Source organism: Leguminivora glycinivorella, chromosome 23 (assembly GCF_023078275.1).
Source record: "Leguminivora glycinivorella isolate SPB_JAAS2020 chromosome 23, LegGlyc_1.1, whole genome shotgun sequence".
Lineage (NCBI taxonomy): Eukaryota > Metazoa > Arthropoda > Insecta > Lepidoptera > Tortricidae > Leguminivora > Leguminivora glycinivorella.
This window is the reverse complement of record NC_062993.1, coordinates 6280137-6302627: the sequence shown is the minus strand read 5'-3', so window position 1 is coordinate 6302627 and position 22491 is coordinate 6280137. Positions and strand designations below refer to the sequence as shown.

The 22491-nt window shown below is 37.7% G+C and overlaps 1 protein-coding gene across 1 annotated transcript; it reads right to left on the bottom strand.

The window, feature by feature from the left end:
* Positions 1 to 1335: 1335 nt before the first annotated feature.
* LOC125238321 (charged multivesicular body protein 3) lies at positions 1336 to 7822 on the bottom strand. The gene is made up of 7 exons (XM_048145620.1): positions 7681 to 7822; positions 7547 to 7607; positions 7266 to 7445; positions 4383 to 4423; positions 3362 to 3535; positions 2477 to 2631; positions 1336 to 1959 (listed from the first exon to the last, which is right to left on the bottom strand). Exons 1-6 carry the CDS (start codon positions 7723 to 7725, stop codon positions 2479 to 2481), a joined length of 654 nt encoding a protein of 217 aa, XP_048001577.1. The 5' UTR covers positions 7726 to 7822; the 3' UTR covers positions 1336 to 1959; positions 2477 to 2478.
* Positions 7823 to 22491: the final 14669 nt, after the last annotated feature.

Genomic DNA, 22491 nt, shown 5'->3' with positions numbered 1-22491 from the left:
ACATTCCACAGTTAAGTCAAATTAATTATTTTGTTGAATATTGTTTATTGTCCGCGGAGTTCATTTATACTGGTCAATATGGTTGTGCTGAGCGGCGCCGAGGCGCGTCCATCCCTCTTTACCGAGTTAACAATGTGATATGCTATCCCTTTCACGTAAACGACTAGGCATGGGGCCATGTTAGTTTATGTCTGTTGCGGGAACTTCGTACTGCCGTTCGTACCATGTGCTACCATTTTATGAAATATAAAAGAAAGCAGATTTGTAATAGTGAATAATTATTTAGAATCTGTAGAGTCTGTAGTGGTATTTAGTTCATTGATTAGTTTAAAATATTTAGTTGGTTATTTAACTTAGTAAACGTAAGTAAAAATGCACAGTTTAGTTATTAGTTACTAGAATGATTTTTATTGAGATGCTATCACAATTATCATCCTCCTTGCGTTATCCCGGCATCGGCATTCGCCACGGCTCATGGGAGCCTGGGGTCCGCTTTGGAAACTACTACCAAGATTTGGCGTAGGCACTAGTTTTATGAAAGCGACTGCCATCTGACCTTCCAACCCGAAGGGTAACTAGGCCTTATTATAATTTAATTATAATATTATAATTTGTTGCAAAACAAATTCACCACAGTACTGGTACCGGTACCATTGTCTATAATAGACATGTCCCATTCCCATCCCTACTGCTAATCATAAAGGCGCGCCATTATTTGAAACGACCAATGGCAGCACCGTGCGCGCCCGCCTCACCCCGCAAGGATTGGTGATTTGCGTCTCGAACAATATCGCTTGCATTTGGCTTCTAGTGGGGTGTTCTGTGATTTGACGTCACACTCCATATAGGGTGATCACAAATTGTTTTATTGTAAATAGTTAATCATTAGTCATTAATCATTTTAAGTTATGAATTTCTTTGCATGGTAATGAATGCAAGAAGGATGGTGTGCTTTACGTTAGAGAGGAATTCTCTTTTCTACGTATTTATTGTAATGTGTTGTTAACAATACTATTTAATTAAATTTACGTATAAAAACAGATCAAATAATTTTATTCACGTTTCACATTTCAAGTAGGTATTATTTATGCCACATGTAAATGGACTACTGTATTTGAAGTAATTTGTACACGATTAAAATGATTGACGACTAATGATTAATAATTTACAATAAAACTATTTGGGATCACCCTATACGGAGCGTGGCGTCAGATTAATGTCATCGGCATGAAAAGTACGCTCCCTGGTTATGTTGTTACCGGATCGGCCCGGACCGGGCCGGGAAAAAGCTTGGTTGAAGAAGAAGATTTTGCATATCTAAATTCAAACTCAAAGTATGATTAGTGCATTAATTTATTTCAATCGTATAAACTTCACATTTAAGCTACAACAGCATGTTTATAACAATTATTCAATAATAACTTTTGTGATTGAGTTCTTAAAAAACCAGCCTGTATAAAAACATGTCAAATTATACAGATTAAATATCAACAATGGAAAACAAATATACAAGTTAAAATAACAATTTTAAAATGTAAAATTTTGGAAGAAAATTAGTGTGACATTGACATGGACTTTTGATGATGGGTTTTTTTTAAATGATTTTGACTGTGGCAATAAGTGCGAGATCCAGCCTCAACTTTACCATCTCATGTGGACACACTTTTTGGCCAATCAACTCAATCACGGTTATCTATACATATATTTATGGAAATTGATTAACAAAAAAAGGTACTCTTATTCTCAAAAACAATTAGTTCCAAAGAAAATAATGTGAAGTTAATTCTGCCAATTAGTAAATAAATACACTTTATAATAAAAATAATTGTAAATATTCGAAAATGCACAACATTAAACGTTAAGCGATTCTCTAAGAACTTATTATGTACAAAATACAAGGCAATAGCAGACTTCACGCTCCATGCCATCTAGCGAGTCCTTTAAAAGTAAGTTTTGTATCTGAAAAAAAGAAAGATAAGAGACTATTGTACAAAAATAAACATCAGTTATTGCTTATTTACAATCTTCAAATAGCGATATTATATAGTTATCTTAGTAGTAATATATGGATGGTGGAGGAAAGTTATTCCAGCATATCGTTAGGGCGTAACGGAAACTGTCTGCCGCGCTTGTTATGAAAGCAAACAAGTTACAGCCATTACAGGTATACCCTACGTGATCTTACATTTAATAAAAATGTACCTTCATAGATATATTTTGCTAATTTGCCTATTTTATATATTAAAAGCTAACTTTACAAATCTATACATGTGATATGGATCGACGGGGGTAAGTTATTCCAGCATGTCGTAGCAGCGTAACAGAAACTGTCACCAAATGCCTGTGAATGCTGCAGACGATGGCAGAAATATTGCTGGTACACTTTTTTCATATATGTACCTGCATACTCCTACATTTTATAAAAGATCCATCGCCATTTTGTCTGTCTATATGCATTAAAGCAGTGTCCACCCACCACTAAGAGCGCAGCGCCTCCAGCCGGGTCTGCATCTCGTCCAGCTCCGCCTCGTCGGGCTCGGGCTCCGCCTCGCGGCTCGTGGACGGCGCCCCGACGGCCGTGGGCGGCGCGGGGGCTTCGCCGAGCTTCCCCTGCGTTAGCTCCCATAGCACCTGAAGGGAAGTAATATATAATCGATTCAATGGTATAAATATTATGTCTTATTTTATTTTTGGAAATGGGAATATGGCAACATTGCTGCTAAATCGCGGTCCTGGGTTCGCATCCCGGTAAGGGCATTTATAGATAGATAGATAGAATACCCTTTATTGGCACACCTCAGCAAAAGATACAGAAAAAATATACAGTGGAGACAAAACAAACGATTATAAATAGAGGCAGACAACAGGCGGTCTTATCGCTAAAGAACGATCTCTACCAGACAACCCTAGCGGAAATGAAAAAAAACATTATCAAATTTGTGTGATGAGCACAGATATTTGTTCCTGAGTCATGCATGATTTCTATGTATATAAGTATGTATTTATCTATTTAAGTATGTATATCGTCGCTTAGCACCCATAATAGTACAAGCTTTGCTTAGTTTGGGACTAAGTTGATCTGTGTAAGGTGTCCCCAATATTTATTTACTTATTAATTCTGTATAAGGTCAGTGTTGGGGACACTATCCCAGAAAGACCGTCTACTCAATATAACTTTTGTATTTATATATCTACCACATATTATTAGGACTGCAGAAGACCATGATCATTGGAGAGCTTTGGTACAAAACAGTATGTTTTAAATACAGTGATACATAGAAAAATACATAATAGGTTTTCTTTCCTTTCTTGATGTTGATATTGCCATCCTTCACAAACAGACTATGTGTCATAATCTAACCTTGTCAACCTCGCTCTGTGCCGCCTCCTCCATTTCCTCTTCATCCTCCACCGCAGACATGGTCTCGTCCAACATCTCTTCAATGATGCCGGCCTTCATCATCTCTTTACTCATCTCTTGCATGATATTGGCTATCTCGGGTAAACGGATGAGAGCTTGCATAGCTTGCATTACCTGTAGAGTAAAATTATTGTTTGTTTATTATAACTTTGTTAAAGAATATTTAGTTACTGTGGATTTGTATTACAGTTACATAATTAAAAATCTAAATTAGTTTTAGGTACAAAAAAAAATTGTCAAATGATTTCTGTACCTTGTCATATTAACGTCTTGTTTGAAATGTCATACAATATTGTCAAATGATTGAAAGCGACAAGGTACAGAAATCATCACTTCTTTATGCCTGACTGTCCCCTTTGAAAGGACTATGTTGGATTTCATCCTATCTATATGCATTTTAAGTCTGAGCTAGCTTCTCCCTTAACACTTTGGTAAAGTAAAGTAAAGTAAAATGTATTTATTGTAGGAAAACAGGTTATACAGATGGTCGTATTACATAGTAGGTATCTCCATTTTCTACCAGTGTAAGGTATACAATAGTTAGGTACACATCTTATCTGTTAGCCAAGCATACATTTTCTTCTTGAAAGCCTCCAGTGGTAACTTCTTTAAATCATAAGGAAGATGATTAAAAACTTTGACACCCATTGCCGTGACACTATTTTTGTATGTTGCTGATTTATGTTTTGGGCAAATTTTATCCAATCCATACTTGGCTTGCAGCCTCAGCCTGGGTTGTTTGAGTTCAAAAAGGTGACTATTGGCTTTAACAAATATGGAAACTTCGCTAATATACAGGCATGGCAAAGTTAACAATTTTAGATTTTTAAAAAGTGGCCTACACAAATCTCTTTGTCTTAATCCGTATATGGATCTAAGACATCGCTTCTGACGCCTAAACACTAATTATTATGCTTTTTAATTTATAATTGATTGAAAGGTTATATCAATGAAAAATTACCTCTGTGGACTTTTGCAATGATCCCGCAACTCTTAAGGTAGCTGTAACAAAATTAAATTACAAATTTATTATTATTATTTATGTAATTTTCTTTAATTTTTCTCTCCTGGAGGAGGACATTATACTTCCACAATCGCGGGCTTTTGGCCAAACGAGTGTGGAAAAATATTCTATATTCTACTGTTCGAGAGCTAGAAATTTGCGTACTATTCTACAGGTATTCATAATAGCAGCTTTTTGTAGAAGAATATATGTAAGTGGGTGAATATTGAGTGTTTTCAGGCTGGTGTGGAGGGTACGAGGAATAACGCCTGTGGATGAAATTATGATTGGTATGGTTTTTACCGTGTTTGCTCGCCATTGAGCTTTTATCTCAATGGACAAATCAGTGTATTTACTTATTTTTTCAGTGTGTGTAGATGCGAGATTGTGGGTATTAGGTATGGCTATGTCGATGAGATATACGGTTTTTGCTGCTTTATCGTGAAGTGTGATGTCAGGTCTATTGTAATGTACAGTTTGGTCGGTGATGATAGTTCTGTCTTCTGTCCCAGTATAGTTTAAACTCAGTGGACTCTAGGACAATTTGTGGGGTGTACTTGTAGTAAGAAGTTCTGTTTTTGATGAGATTTATTATTATTATTTCGTTTTAGACAGGCAGCTGATGCTGGTACGTCTAAATCATAGTTCACTTTGCACGATTTCACTACTTAGATAGTTTATCTAGTCTATTTTTAAATTGATTAACACTGGTAGAGTTCACAACTTCAGAGGGTAATTTGTTCCAAGCTTGCACTATTCTGTTTGTAATGAAGTTTTTACCGATATTTGTTTTGTGCTTTGTTGTTACAAGTTTTATGTTGTGTCCTCTTGTGCGCGTGTTTGAATTTCGAGTGAACAGGTCGACTAGTTCTGGACAGTCATAGTACCCTTGAATGATTTTAAAGGTCTCGATCAAATCTCCACGTTCACGCCTCTTTTGCAGTGACGTCAGGCCCAGCTTCACTAATCTTTCTTCGTAGGAGAGTGACTTTAGTTGTGCGGGAATTTTAGTAAATCTACGCTGCACTCGCTCGATCATATCAATGTCTTTTTTGAAGTACGGATTCCATACTTGAAAACCGTATTCCAGAATAGGTCTTATATAGGTCTTGTATATTTTAAGCATTGTTTCAGGAGTAAGGATACGAAAAGCTCTTCTAATTATGTAAACTATCGAGTTGGCCTTTTTTACCATTTTGGAAATATGCGGTTCCCACTTCAGGTCGTTAGACATAATAACTCCCAGGTCTTGTTGAGTCGCAGTATCTACTAACTGTACATTATTTAAAGTATAGGGCAAATTTGGGTTCTTTTTGTGCATGTGCAGAACTGTGCATTTTGTTTCGTTCAAATTTATAAGCCATGTGAGGCACCAGTCCTTAATTCTGTCCAGGTCTAACTGTAGCTTGTTGTGGTCTATCAGTGGGTTAACAAACAGCTTGGAGTCGTCCGCGAAGAAGCTGAAGTTGGACTTGATGACGGTTTGTAAGTCAGTCACAAATATATTAAACAAGGTGGTTGAGATCACCGATCCTTGCGGAACGCCACTCCAGACATCAAATTCGTCAGATACGCTGTCAGCTATTCGCACCCTGAATTTTCTGTCTTTTAGAAATGATTCTATCCATTGTAGAAGCTTTCCCCTTATGCTGAAGTGTTCCAACTTAGCCATGAGTCTGCGATGAGGCACTCTATCAAAGGCTTTTTCATAGTCTAGGTATATCACGTCGATTGGTTCCGCGTTATCCAGATGGTGAGACCAGGTTTTGACACATGCTAATAGGTTGGTGACGGTGGATCTCCTTTTCATGAATCCATGTTGTTGATCGACGATGATATGGTTACTATCTAGGATTTGTCTTATTTCGTCGTTTATAATCGCTTCCATTAGTTTAACGGCTAGACAAGTTAGACTGATAGGTCTATAGTTATTGGGGTTGAGCTTGTCTCCTTTTTTGTAAATAGGTGTCACTATGGCGTTCCTCCACTTCTGCGGCACGGTTGATGTGTTGAATGATTCTATCATAATGTGCGTCAGTGGTGGCAGAATAGCTTTACATTTCTTTAGTAGGATCGCTGGAATTCCGTCGGGAATTTAAATCAAAGAAGTCATCAAACCTTTACAAGTCACCACATCAATTGTATCCGGTGTTTTATTTTAAGGTTGGAAGTATAATTTTTGTACATGTATTCTTATTTGACCCAAACTGCCAAAGATAGGGACATGTGGAAATCGATCGAGGAGGCCTTCACCCAAAAAGGGTCTAATGCACCAGCATAATTAAATCAAATTTAATGTAAAAAAATTGTAATAATGCAGTTAGAATAAAAGGCTTTTTTATTTTTATTTATTCTTACTTGACCCTAATAAATTTAAATACTTATTGTATCCGGTATTGGAACATGTATGTTTGTATGTCAACCTTGTTGAAATGGCCTTAGGCACCGCATGTGTTACTTGAAGCATTTGTTGATCAAAGGGTTCATTCTAACACCAACTAAACATAAAAGCATAAGCATCACTATTCAGCGAGGGAATGCTGCCAGCATCTTTGGCACAATGCCACGGGGGCCCTATTTAGATGTATTTTAGTTTAGATTACTTTTTAATTTTAAGTTGTTTTATTATTTTTTTGAGTTAGCTTAGTAATCTTATTATTTATTTGTTATTTAAGTTTTATTACCTTAATAAAGTTCTCATAATCCAAAATATTTTTTCTAGCAATATATATGTTACGAAAAAAAAAACATAAAATGAATTGAATGAAGTTTGACTTCAATAAATGAATTTATTATTATTTACTAACTTAGAACTACACAATATAAAGAAAATTGAGTTACCTAGCTGATTCTTCATCTGCATTTGTACTGAGTTCAAATGTGCTTTGCTAGTGTATATTTTACTTATAGCCTTCCGCGACCGTATGATTTCCTTTGCCAATATTGTACACACTTGCTTGTCGTTCTTTGTGGCTGCCTCTTTTAGAGAACGCTTTATCTTTTCCTCTTCGCGCTGTATTGCTGGAAAACATAGTCATATTAACGTAAACTAATTATTTATATTCTTCATTATATGAGCTACCAAGTACGAGGTGCTTTAATGGCCTAGAGATTCGTCATACCTCGAATTTGTCTATCCAAATTGTACCCTTCTTTACGTAGTTTGTGTGACCATTCGTTTACCTGAAATTAAATAGTTTATGTACATTCTTTATCCGTTTCAGAATTTCTGAAGGTTAATTATAGAATAACGCACCATTTCCTTTGGATTTCGATCATTAGATTTGCCAAATAGACCCATTTTGTTGGTAAATTAAGGATATTTCGACACAAGTACCATTGACCAATTTGTTTTGACAGATTCTGAATGTGACACTTTGCCAAGCCCGATGACCTCATCTGAGGAAACTGATGAATCGGAACGCAAAATAATTGAATATTGTATGTCGAGCATTTTTTTTGATAACATATATAAACATTTATTACAAAAAAGTACATTTTCAGATAAAATGAACGAATTCTTGTATTTTTTTAAGTTTTGTCATAGTAGGGTAATTTATAGTATTTGACATAAACAAGACATTATTTGCGTCAATCGTAGCGTTTACGCCATAAATCTGACAGTTACACTGTTGCCACTTTTTGAAATTACCCTGAAGCCACGCGTAAAATCCCTCAAACAGTTAATAAAAACTAGTACATCACAATAATTCATTATAAATGTATTATATTTCTTATTTCACTTACTAGAATAACTCCGTGTATTACATAACTGGACGTAAAACGTGGTATATTAATAAAGTGCGAATTTCTTCAATAATATTTTTCTGAGGAAATCGTTGCACAATATACTGGTATTATTGCTCAGGACTTGCGGCATTTCTGTTTACTGTGAATTTGATGTGAATGAACATACAAAATTTTCTCAATAAACTCTGTCAGTGTTGTTTTCCTGTGATTAACTCGTTGTAATACTACAGCGAAATCCAGGTCGTCTTGCCGGGGAGCTTAATATTAAGTAAGTGCTTGATGACTATCTCTATTCTTTGTAGTAAAGTTGCATTATATCTTGCGAGACAAGACAGTCCGCATGTTGCAAGTCTTTTTATAGGCATTCTAAATTTATAAAATGTCGGGGCTCTTCGTCACATTCATAAAAAAATCTCAAGAACCTACAAAATTAATGTTATTATGGTACAACTTCAACCATCACTTGAATACAAACAGCTTGGAAATGCTTATCAGTTTTATCTTTTACCAAGACCAACGCCGGCACTCTGCGTGTTCTTAATTATCACATAAACATTGTATCAAAACATAGTTACCACATACATACATACATACTTAAAACTTTGTGTAATTAGGGACTTATAATGTAACAATTAGACACGAAAATCATACAGGTGGTAATGTAACCTAAAAAACTTTTTTTCTATTCATTCAGTGTAGTACTGATTAAAAAAAAACATAGACTTGACCTTAGGCACCATACTATACTATTTGTCTCTGTTTCTTTGATTAGTACTTTTTAATCAAAATTTCTGTTAAAGAAATCCGTGGAAAGGACCTTATATTGCACTTAAAGCATTGAGGCCCTTCTGTAACTGAAAGCCACATTTTTCAACTTCTTTGTTTACTTATAAAAACAGTAATTAAATGGTTGCGCCAGGGCCGTAGCCAGAATTCACTTTAAGGGCATCAGCTGTAATTACAGATAGAGTGTATTACTGGGTAATTATGTAAATAAAAAAAAATTATGTAATGCTACATTATTAAAGGCGATGGCGATTCTAAAGTTAGGCCAATAGGGTTTTAAAGTAGGGCATTGCCCCACAATGTCCTCCACTAGCTATGGCCCTGGGTTGCGCTAAGGCTTTTTGACCTACACTCAGTCGTATATTATTATTCTTATCTTAAGATAAGATAAATGTTGACTTAAAAACTACAATTATAGTTACTACATGGCTTTGTCAATTTAGGAATCTCTATTGCAGATTTACTTGGTTATTATGTTGAAATGAGCACTTTGTGGTGTCCTATTTTAAGTAATTAACATTTTATGGTAAATAACAACTGTAACGAGTAAGTTCTGCACGGGAAGCATGGTCGCGCGATAAATGATAAAACATCTGGCCGTCCCTATTGCACTTACTAATAGTGCGATAGGGATGGCCTGATATTTTATCGTCTATCGCGCGACCATGCTTCCCGTGCTGGAGTAGATATCAAAGACAATTTGATGAATAAAAATCTCTCGTCCATCTGTCTCATTATTAAAATATCTTGAGAAGTACTTATATTATCGATTTGGAATAGTTATGATGTGAACTTTGCTAAACAACTGCAAATAACCAACATAACGTTTAAATAACAAAAATGACCAAAACTTTTCACTATTTTGTTTTTGACATTTATTTGTTTACATTTTTATTATTATTACTAGCTTTTACCCGCGGCTTCGCCCGCGTAATAAAAGTATTCTTATTGAAACGTTTACAAAAAATAAGATTTTCATTTGGATCCGTAGGTTTCTTTGTAGGTACATCTGTCCGACATTATTTCCATTGGGGGGTCATTGTAACTGATCTATTTGCTGTACGGTCAGCCAAGAACCTTACACTGCTTATTGGCTGACTGTACCTTACACATATTACTATTGTTTTAAAAGAAATTCTTGCAATGATTGTAGAATTGTTACACAGCGACCACAGCATAGGTAGTAGGTACGAATATGTATGTATTTTCCTATATAAATATTTATACTCGGGAAACTTCATACAACCCACATAGCCAGTATCTCGACGCTATGGTCGGTAGGGTAAAAAGTACTTCCTTGCATTATCGCTTACAATTTTTTCCATTTAGCTTATACTTATTGCAAACGTAAACTTATAAAAGGCAAGCAAACAACGATCTTCTTACAGCACATTGAATATAATAGTTATCACGGATGCAGGATACTTGCCGATGCCTACTTACTAATCCCTTCCCACTGAGCCACCTGCATTTTACACTGCCTAGATATCGATTGCCGACCGATTATTCCGACCCCAATCCCTATTCTTATCCCCGTCCCTATCTCTATCCTTGTCCTCGTCCCCGTCCCCGTCCCGTCCCTGTCCCCGTCCCTCCCCTATCCCTATCCCCGTCCCCGTCCCCTGTCCCTGTCCCTGTCGCTGTCGCTGTCGCTGTCCCTGTCCCTGTCCCTGTCCCTAACCCTAACCCTATCCCGTCCCTGTCCCTGTCCCTGTCCCTGTCCCTGTCCCTGTTCTTGCCCCTGTCAAATTATCATGCTAGGAGGTGAAAATCCTTTCTTAGTGCTCCTATTATGGCTATTTTGGATATTTTAACCCTATTGCACTACGACAGGGGACAAAATTTCTTTTCCACCTCATTAGATTTTTAAATCGTTGTATTTATCGTAATCAGCGACCCGATAAACCATAAAAACGATACCCATATTGTGTTTTTGACTTTACCCCCTTTGCACCCCTTTAGCATATCTCGGGACCATGGGGTCCCGGACTTTTGGGAGGCATGTGTGGGGCCGAAGCCAACAGCACAGAGGCCCTTTTAGACACTTTAATCTAAAGGCAAGGGATACACCTGGCGGATACCATCCCCGAGCGCACAATATGATACATCCGGAGATGGTCCCCGCCAGGTGTAAAGACTATTTCAGTGCAGCACTTTTGTGTTGCGATGGGAACTAAGGTCATAGGCTATTGTTGTGCAAGTTGGATGGACTGGATAATGGTCTATGGGGGGAGACTATCGGACACCTGCCATGACAACTCAAATTGTAAAAGACAGGCGGTGACTCGCCAACTCATTGAGTGGGCCCTGCAAAACGGCCGCACGCATGGTGCGACAACAGAGCAACACTTGAAGAGTGGCTGAAAGGTTGTCGAGAGGTGAGACTGCGGTAGCCAGATCCCGGTGATCCGTTCAGCAGGCCGCCGGCGTTATGACATTTTACACTTCCAACCTGGAGCATAGGTCCCGCTCTTGCGAATCCACTCTGGCCGGCCGGTTAAGGCAAGCGCAGAGGCGAGGGCTAGATGGAAGTGCCCTCTGGAATAGGGATCCGCGGTGTCGCCACTCACCGTCAGCTCGCCACAAGCTGCCCCCGCGGGCTTATTATTATATTATTTGTAAAGCAGGCAGGCAGTTGTAGTAACTGATAAAGCCTGTATCCAGTTGTCGGCAGAGGTTTCAGGTGTTATGTGGAATTAGCACTGTGCTTGTCTAACTTATTCTTGAATTCGTTTACACTTTGGGCCGATATTACATCCTCCGGGAGCTGATTCCAAGCTTTTACCACTCTATTACTAAAGAAATGTCTATGAGGATTGTTGTATGACCTGCGAGAGACCAGTTTATACTGATGACCTCTCAGACGGGTGTTGTTATTACGTTCTAGCGTTGATCTCAATTTCGATCACTGATTTCTTCATGTCTTCTGAATCATTCTGTAACATGTCTCTAAGTCACTTGTACAAGTCTCCTACAAGTTAGTATTAGCATTAGCAAGTCATATATTTATAATAATTGGTTGTGAAACCTCACCATTGTTAGCTATTAATATTTAAAATATTTACATAATTGAGGAAGGTCTTGCTCAGCCCTTGTTTATAGACTAGCTTTCGAAATATATAACATTGAAACAAGCCAATCATGCATTAAACTTGATTCATTGAACACTGAAATATAATTATGTATACATACTAAACATATATTTTTTAAACTTATATCCTTAACTTATGTTAGATGAACTTTAGTCAATTATTTCAGTCCTAATCCTAACATATAAAAATAAGATACAAGAATACATTTTGAAGTACTTGTAAAATACGACAACTAAAACTAAACCTATATAAGTACCTTAAAACTCTTTGCATATAATATTATTCATATAAAAATATATCAAACGCCAACGCCACGCCGCGCGCTCTTCTCGTGCTTACTTCCCATCTACAGAAGGCGTATATAATTATAGGTAGGTAAAGTACAGTCACCGGCATAAATAAGTGATGATTTCTGTACCTTGTCACTTTGACATAGTGTTTAAATGTCATACGAAATTGTCAAACGATTAAAAGCGGCAAGGTACATAAATGATCACTTATTAATGCCGGTAACTGTACACGTGTTATTATCTCCACGATAAAAATAAGTAACAAAAATAACCTTCAAGCGATCTTCATCACCTTGACAGTTTGCAGTTGAATCAAATTATGAAATTACTAAGATAATTCAGATTAAACATATATAAGTAATAACACTAATAACCGAAGTAGGTAGGACGAGCGTGATAGGCTTCTTTGCATCTGAAGAGGTCTTTGGTTTTATGAACAGTAGCTAAAAAAATATAGAATTTTAAAAAGTCATTCCTAATTGCATTGTGGTACTTCCTTACCTGCTCTTTCGTCTAACCTTTCATTTCCTTCGTTCACTGTCGGCACAGTATAATAAAGAGTACTATCGTACAATATGACCACTCCCGCTCCCCACTGAAAGTGCCGCCCACCCCCTCTCGGCTACCTCACAGTTACCGCCTGTCAAAAACGCGAACAGTCTACCTGTCATCTCTCACTCACACAAGCATAGTACGCGTTCACCTACACGAGCTTAGACTGTGTGGGCTAGGGACGCGCCTCTTTCATATATTTGATCGCCAGTGTTCGAGGTGTGCTGTCAGAGCGACTGAAAAGCCAATGTTACTTGATCTTCCTTCTTCTTCAGGCTCGAAAGGCTCTAGAGTCCGCTTTGGACACTAACCCTAGACTTTAGCGTAAATACAAGTATTACGAAGGTGACTGCCATCAGTCCTATTTGACCTTCCAACGCAGAGAGCACAGGCCCTATTGGAATTAATCTAGTTTCCTAACGATGTTTTCCTTTACCGAAAAACGATATTCCTGAATGATATTCCGCTTTGTGTGAAAGGGCACAGCACAGCGGATATCATCTCGCTCGAATGTAGAACAGAGCCCAACTGGGGAAGTACCTCCGCCTTACAGAAGACCACAGCCAAATAGCACTAGACCCTACTCATAGTGTTGTGCTCCTGCCGGTGAGTAAGGCTGCCAGAGTCAACGAAGATGCGGTGTGCTGGTGACGGAAGGACCTACGGAACGAATTTGTTCCGTCTATTGTCCTTTGAGTAGTCGGCAACGACGGCAACCCAAACCTCCTTAGAACTTGTACACTCTTTTTTGATGTGTAGGTACTTAACACAGCAAAAAGGAGTGTACAAGTTTCTAATGGGTTGGCAACCCGCACGAGACACTCCTTGAGTTGCAGGCGTCCATCGGTGACGGTGACCGCTTTCCATCAGGCGGACCGTATGCCTGTTTGCCACCGACGTAGTATAAAAAAAGCTTCTGGCAAATATCTTATAACATCGACCTCTGGGTTTCAAGTCGTTATCATCAAGAGGCCAACGATTCAGCTTTAACCTGATGACTTTTGTTATTCTTCTATCAATTCAAAAGGTATACAAAAACATAATATACCTAATAAATACACGCAATATTGATTTAATGATAATCCTGTAATTAGTATGTTTTTCATAGATTACGGCACCTTAAAGGTGCCGTAATCTATCCGGGTTTCTATCATGTCATGTGTTTATCATTAAAAAAACGTAAGAGGACATAGTCCGATCCGGGTTCTTAGCTCAAGGCTTGGCAAAAATGTATAGCATTGGGTACCTACCTAAATAGGTATGAATGTACGTACATATGTCGCAGGGAAATGGCCAAAACAGAGATTTGATCAAATCTCTAAGGGATATGATTCATGTGATCAAATCACGCAAGATGCCAAAATGGCGAAGCAATTTCATAATTTCTCTAAAAAAATTCAGTCATTTGACTAAATCCCTGACTCTGTTTAGAGAAATCACAAAATCGGCCAATAGACACGCCACGTTTCGTCATTTCACTAGATTTGTTTGGGGATTTGATAAAATCCCTGAACCACGACAGTAAATTGACGAAACGAACTCAAAAAGCCAAGTTCTTTTAACACGTGATTTGATCATATCCCGAGATTTGATCAAATCTCTGTTTGGGCCATTTTCCTGCGACACATACATACATGCACGCCTGAATTCCTCAATCATTCGTTCTCGGTCCATTTAGGCTTGTTACAAACGGCGTATAATTTAGGAATAACTAGCGACCCGACCCGGCTTCTCACGGGTACTATACATATAAAGATATAAACCCTCCTCCTGAATCACACTATCTATTAAAAAAAATCGCGACGGGTCAATCGTTTCACCACCCCCTTTCCTGCGGTGGGTGTCGTACAAGTCGACTGTGGGATATGGGATATGGGTTCCATTTTGTTAGCAATGGGCAGGCAACCTGTCACTGCGATTTCACCATTTCGTTTTCTTTTAACCAAGAGTGGCAGTGAAACTTAGCTGTTTCTGTTTGCTTGGGGATGTGATCAGCCTACCCCTTTGGGAACACAATCATGAGTTTATGTGGTTGTATGATTACTTGACTATGCCCCCACTGTCACACTCAGGCCCCTCGCGAAGTTGAATAGATAATTTTGATTGATCCAATGATGTCCCCTATAAAATTATCCTGTTAACTATGACATAACACTAGGTACTGGAAGGGCCATTAGCTAATATCGTTTATAGTGATTCTATCAATGTTGCTGTAATTTATTTCTGTAAATTAAATTAAGTGGGACTGGGCAGGGCACGTTTGTCGTATGCCGGATGACTTGTGGGCTAAAACGACAACCAATTGGGTCCCACCAAATGGAACCCGGGGTCGCGGCAAACCTCGACGCCGTTGGCGAGATGACCTTGACGCTTTTGATGAGAACTGGTGGAAAACGGGTCAGGACCGGGATACGTAGAAAGGGAAGAGGGAGGCCTTTGCCCAGCAGTGGGACACTCTAAGCTCATATTTTTTTTTTTTAATTAAACACTCATTGTTCGATTGAGCTGAGTCTTCATGTAAGTTGACAATACGATGAGAGGAAGAGACGAGGTGACCATGAACGGTCTTATGGGACTAAGTCTGAAAATATAAACAATAATTTTAATAAACGTATACTACAAATTTTATTTAATACAACAGGTTTTAAGAAACCTAGGAAAAAAAACCGGCCAAGAGCGTGTCGGGCCACGCTCAGTGTAGGGTTCCGTAGTTTTCCGTATTTTTCTCAAAAACTACTAAACCTATCAAGTTCAAAACAATTTTCCTAGAAAGTATTTATAAAGTTCTACTTTTGTGATTTTTTTCATATTTTTTAAACATATGGTTCAAAAGTTAGAGGGGGGGGACGCACTTTTTTTTCCTTTAGGAGCGATTATTTCCGAAAATATTAATATTATCAAAAAACGATCTTAGTAAACCCTTATTAATTTTTAAATACCTATCCAACAATATATCACACGTTGGGGTTGGAATGAAAAAAAATATCAGCCCCCACTTTACATGTAGGGGGGGTACCCTAATAAAACATTTTTTTCCATTTTTTATTTTTACACTTTGTTGGCGTCATTGATATACATATTGGTACCAAATTTCAGCTTTCTAGTGCTAACCGTTACTGAGATTATCCGCGGACGGACGGACGGACGGACGGACGGACGGACGGACGGACAGACAGACATGGCGAAACTATAAGGGTTCCTAGTTGACTACGGAACCCTAAAAAGAGGTATTAACACTATTATATTATAATCTTTGAAGTCGGTTAAATTAAAAGCGCAAGATAATTTGCTAAAACATATTTAATGATCAGCGTTTAGACCTAAGCAAGTGGCAATTATAAAATTCGGTCACCGTCACAGCATCAGGTTATGTTGGTTATGCCTAGTATGGTAGGGCTAGGCGGTTTTCCTTGAGCGATTTCCATGCATTACTGTCACCACTCGTTTTTTCAATCTAGGTCTTTGACTTCATCATTTTCCGAGGACTTTTACAACCTTCGAAGCAATTAAAAAAAAAAGGATAGAATTTTATAACCGACTTGAAAACAACATTTTTTTTTTCCTTTTTTTTATGATCTTTGATTTCGCGAATGTCTCGTCTTTTTTTAAATTCTTGTCTTTATATTTGCTTTTAAGAGCGCTTTCAAAAAATCTGCTTGCTCGCATTTCGACGCCGGCGGCGCTGGCGTGCGCCTGTGTGCAGTAGGGCTCTGGATACACGTGACGTGATTCACGCCGAACCGTAGCTACGTGACCTTAACACCGGCGGTACTAAGATCACGAATTTCACGAAGACGGCAAGGTACGTACCTCGTACGTACGTACTTGCCTTAGCGCCCGGATTCACGTGACACGCCGCGGTCCGTGACACGCCGCCGCCCGAACCTACGTTCGTGTGCAGAGCTTCGGGTGGCGGTTCCGTTGGGTACTTATCGTACGTTTTGTAGATTCAACACGCCCGGGAGAAAACCAAATCATGACTACTATTGAATTATCACTTAGTACCTATACTTAATACCGGACGAAAGTTTTTTTACGTATGAATTAAACTTATATTTATGTTTTGCTTCGATTTTTATACAATACATATAACTAGCGGCCCTCCCCGGCTACGCACGGGGATTATCATAAAAATTGTTATAATAAGTTATCCGTAAAAGATAGATATATGCCATCGCGGACTTTTTTGTAGACCTATTTAAAGAGACACAATTTTCCAATACATTATTTTGATATAGCTCAAACGGTTTTGGCAGCGTTTTCGATTAAAGCTCTCAGCCAGCGGGATTTTGTCCAACTCTATTAGAAAATATCGTCATATTTTAACCAATTCAAACAAAACTTTAACAAATTATAAACCTAAACTTTCCTCAAGGATTACTCTATTCATAAATGAAAACCGCATGAAAACCCGTTCATTAGTTCTTGACTTTATCACAAACATACAGACAGACGCAGCAGGGGACTTTGTTTTATAAGAGAAGATCAAGTGATTTATGGCGTTATTCGCTGTGTTACGTTACGGCCTAATATTGTTTATTTTTTGACATGTGCCGTCAGAATCCTCAAATACTCGACACTAACTTAAAACTGTATGTGGTGACAGTTTAGTATAGTATGGAGTAAATATTGTCCCAGAGCTGTAAGAAGTGTAAGAACCTCTTTTTCACACAAGACAGCGTCCAAAAACGTAAAATTCTGTAATAATGGTTAAAAAAATCAAGTACTTGAAAACAATATTTCGCTTACTTTAAACATAATCTAAAACATGTTACATTTTTGCGCATCTTCGTTAGTAAGTATTTTATACGATATTAATTTATAATCTAAAACATGTTACATTTTTGCGCATCTTCGTTAGTAAGTATTTTATACGATATTAATTTATAACGCAAGATTTACTTATTATGTCATTTATCATTCATTTTTATTTTTAAACTAGTGCTGTGGCAGAGTGTAATTACGATTCAAATGGCATTTCAGTAAGTTGATAGAAATCGTTTATTTGATTAAGCGCCTCCTTGTCCATAGGGCCTAATCGATTCAACGAATTCGAAATTAATCTTTAGATTTGACAAACGATACGTCTTAGCCACATCGCAACATACATCAAAACAAATGTGTCAAAAACGTGAACTTACGGATCCGGGACAATAGTTCTAATGAAATTCAGCAACACGACGCTTAGCCATATATTTCTGGTGAAGCATTATTATGTTATTCTTAAGGTTTTCACATTTAGTCTTTCATTTATTATTTATGAAAATGAAAAAGATTTTTATAAAAAGTGATTTACCTACCAAGTGGCTTTAATTCATTAATGTTTAAGCTTGTTACTATGTAAGAATATAACGAATCTTAAATGTAAACAAGGCAAACAGCAATGTAGATGATCAAAAGATCAAGTTCTGTGTATTTTTGAGACGTACTATGATGACTATTATACTCCAGGTAAAAAAAAATATGCACACACGTGCGCGGGGCCACGGTTAAGACAAAAGAAATAACAGCTGCAGTTCTTATCAGTTACGGTACATTAAATAATACTTTTGGATAGTATATTCCTTTAAAACACTGTATTGTTTGACGAACGAGCTCAGCTATCTTACTGTGGTGGTATTTTGTAAATAATAAGTGCAGTTCCACCACGTGGTAATAAAGACAGTAAGATTTACGAGCAGCCTTTTGTACGTGAAGCTGAGTGAAGTGAGCGATGTGTTATTTTTACATTTGGGATTTTTTTATTTAATCTGGATGGGGCAGAGAAGAATTTTAGTTTATTTCAATTAGTCACTTGTAAGATCCCAGTTGATCAACACTTGAAGGCCTTGTCACTTTACTTTAGCGGTGAATTTAAAAGTTATTGTCGTTGTTGTTTTGTTCAGTTTTTGTATTGTTACTGTTAATGTTTGAAACTCTTAACAACGAAGAGAAGTTTGGTGTGGAAATATGCCACCAGAGTCGGAGATTCAGATCTATGTAGTCTCTGCAAGGATCGGACAAACAATGAGTTTCCGTAGGTATTTGAGGTCAGTTCATTTGAAATCTGCTGTTACTGTTACGACATCAAACGAGTAAGTTCATTTTTTAAATAGGTGTAATCCATAATAAGTAAATGAAAGCAGCAGAGGTCTAAGTTTAAATACCATGAAAAAATAATTTTAAAGTTATTGCATGTAAATAGTATAACGAAGCTCACTTTATTAAGCAATCAGTAATAAATGGCTTAGTTATTATATTAATTATTATTTTTGAAACAATTTGAAACAGTTTGAAACAATAAAATGATAATCCTGCGCCTTGAACACTCTTAAAGTAGACTTTTTTTACGATCATCAATCTTATTACTATATAACGTAATTACCTAATTAAATGGTGGCTATAACAGTTAAGTTCTCTCGTCTTAATTTTTGTACTAAATTGACAAATTTCATATTCCGTTCATCAATAATTGAATGGTACCGTGTATACTTATCTACCTGTTAAATCTTATTAATCAGAGGGTAACTAGAGAGTTTTTGTCAACGAACACTGCAGACACATAATAAGCAGATTCAAAAGTATCACGGTGCACGGTTAAGCCCATATATTACCATGTTAACGTATGGTATTTTTCAACCCAACCACTCAACAGATAAGCTTAACAAAGGATAAGGTATAGTCATGGTATAGTGCCTTAACTTAAAAGTAATATTTTAGTGAAAGTATAAGTATTTTCTGGATTTGAACTCGAAGCGTCAGTTGTAGCGTAGAGACAGTGCTAACAGTGGTTATTCAATAATAAGTTGAATTTAGATTTACAACTGTTGAATACTTTTGGATAGAGTAAAAAACTCAAATGACTGGAAGGAAACTTTATCTGAAACGGTTACCAAATCTAGCAGTTACCCTTACAAAAGTTTACCTACCCATATCGTTGGTATTTTAATAACCACTTCTAAATTAAGCCTATCGGAAACCCCGGATCGTTTATTCGGTTATATTTATTTATTACTTACATATTAATATTTGAAAAACCGCAGTATTGAATATAAATTTTAATTCAAAAGTAATTAAGGTATGTATAACCTCACGATACCTACATTTTTATTCATAACTTATAGAGACTGCATCCGATCTTATCTTCTCTCATGAAACGCCGCTGGCGGACCGGGCGTGTCACGTGAATTCGTACGTTACGTACGTACGGATCTACGTACGTACGTACGCTAATTTCACGTGACGAACGAACCAGAAATCCGTTGCCGTGTATCACGGCAACGTGCGTACGGCTACGTGTTCACGATACACGGTCACGACCGGGAGCCCTAGTGTGCAGACGCACACTATAACCAGAAGCATAACGATTGTAGCCTGCGGTACAGACATAGCGTGCGATCCTCTTCGAACCAACCTTACGTGCGGCTAGAGCGAAAGGGATAGCATTCATGGTCGGTACCGCCACGCCGTCAGTAGCGTTGCGGACTAACCATTATTGATACTTGCGTAAAAACACCACCATATATATTACATATTTGCATACATGATTTCGTGCACAAATACTTGACCTTTTAGTTTAATTATTAAACTTATCACAGTTTTTTTTATTAAAACGTGTGTAGCCTTGGAAGAAATAAATTAAAAAACTTTTATAATATAATAAATTGTGTATATAATATTGTCTTCTGTCACCGCGATAGTTACTCATGAAATAAATTTATGGAATCAGATTATATCGCGTATAATGAATATAATCCGTTTTCTTAGTTTTATTTCATTTTGTATATGATATGTTTTCTAGGTTCTTTTCGGTGAAGGAAAACATCGTGAGGAAACCGGACTTATTCCAATAAGGTCTAGTTTACCCTTTGGGTTGAAAGGTCAGATGGCAGTCGCTTTCGTAAAAACTAGTGCCTACGCCAAATCTTGGGATTAGTTGTCAAAGTGGACCGCAGGCTCCCATGAGCCGTGGCAAATGCCGGGCTAACGCAAGGAAGATGATGATGTTTTCTAGGTACATATATATAATGGAACTAAGATCGGTTTTCTTTAATTTTAAGTAGTTTTTTTTTATATTTAAAATGTGTTTTTAGGGTTTCGTAGTCAACTAGGAACCCTTATAGTTTCACCATGTCTGTCTGTCTGTCCCTCCGTCCGTCCGTCCGTCCGCGGATAATCTCAGTGACCGTTAGAACTAGAGAGCTGAAATTTGGTACCAATATGTATATCAGTCACGCCGACAAAGTGCAAAAATAAAAAGTGGAAAAAATGTTTTATTAGGGTACCCCCCTACACGTAAAGTAGGGAGTGTTTTTTTTTTCATTTCAACCCTAGCGTATGATTTATTGTTGGATAGGTATTTAAAAATGAATTACTGAAATCGTTTTTTGATAATATTAATATTTTCGGGAATAATCGCTCCTAAAGGAAAAAAAAGTGTGTCCCCCCCCCCTCTAACTTTTTAACCATATATTTAAAAATCACAAAAGTAGAACTTTATAAACTTTCTAGGAAAACTGTTTTGAACTTGATAGATTCTGTAGTTTTTGAAAAATATGGAAAACTACGGAAGAGCCGAGCGGCTATTTACCAACGCGGCTTTAAAAACCGGCCGAGAGCGTGTCGGGCCACGCTCAGTGTAGGCACTGAGCGTGACTCGACACGGTCTCGGCCGGTTTTTAAATATTATGTTGTTTTAATTGCATGGAGCACAGGAAGGTCCACATCTATGTATTAGTTTTTTGTAAGGAAATACAACTCTACGCTACGCCTACCTGCTTTAGTTGACTGTTGACACACTAAGACAGTGGATGCGCCAGAGTATAAAAGAGTGATTACCATCTCTTGTCAAAGATCTTGTTGAGACGAATCAAACGAACCCAAACACGAAGTGGTTTCAAGACCTGGTCGTGGAATACTCTTGACTACCTTCCAGCTTCATCATCAGATCCTGGGTACCATCTCTTGTCAAAGATCTTGTTGAGACGAATCAAACGAGCCCAAACACAGAAGAGTTTCAAGACCTGGTTGTTGAATACTCTTGACTACCTTCCGGCTTCACCATCAGATCCTGGGTACCATCTCTTGTCAAAGATCTTGTTGAGACGAACCAAACGAGCCCAAACACGGAGTGGTTTCAAGACCTGGTTGATGAATTCTCTTGACTACCTTCCAGCTTCATCATCAGATCCTGGGTACCATCTCTTGTCAAAGATCTTGTTGAGACGAATCAAACGAGCCCAAACACAGAAGAGTTTCAAGACCTGGTTGTTGAATACTCTTGACTACCTTCCGGCTTCACCATCAGATCCTGGGTACCATCTCTTGTCAAAGATCTTGTTGAGACGAACCAAACGAGCCCAAACACGGAGTGGTTTCAAGACCTGGTTGATGAATTCTCTTGACTACCTTCCAGCTTCATCATCAGATCCTGGGTACCATCTCTTGTCAAAGATCTTGTTGAGACGAACCAAACGAGCCCAAACACGATATGGTTTCAAGACCTGGTTGATGAGAACTCATGACTACCTTCCGGCTTGATCATCAGATCCTGGGTACCATCACCTCTTGTCAAAGATCTTGTTGAGGCAAATCAAACGAGCCCAAACACGAAATGGT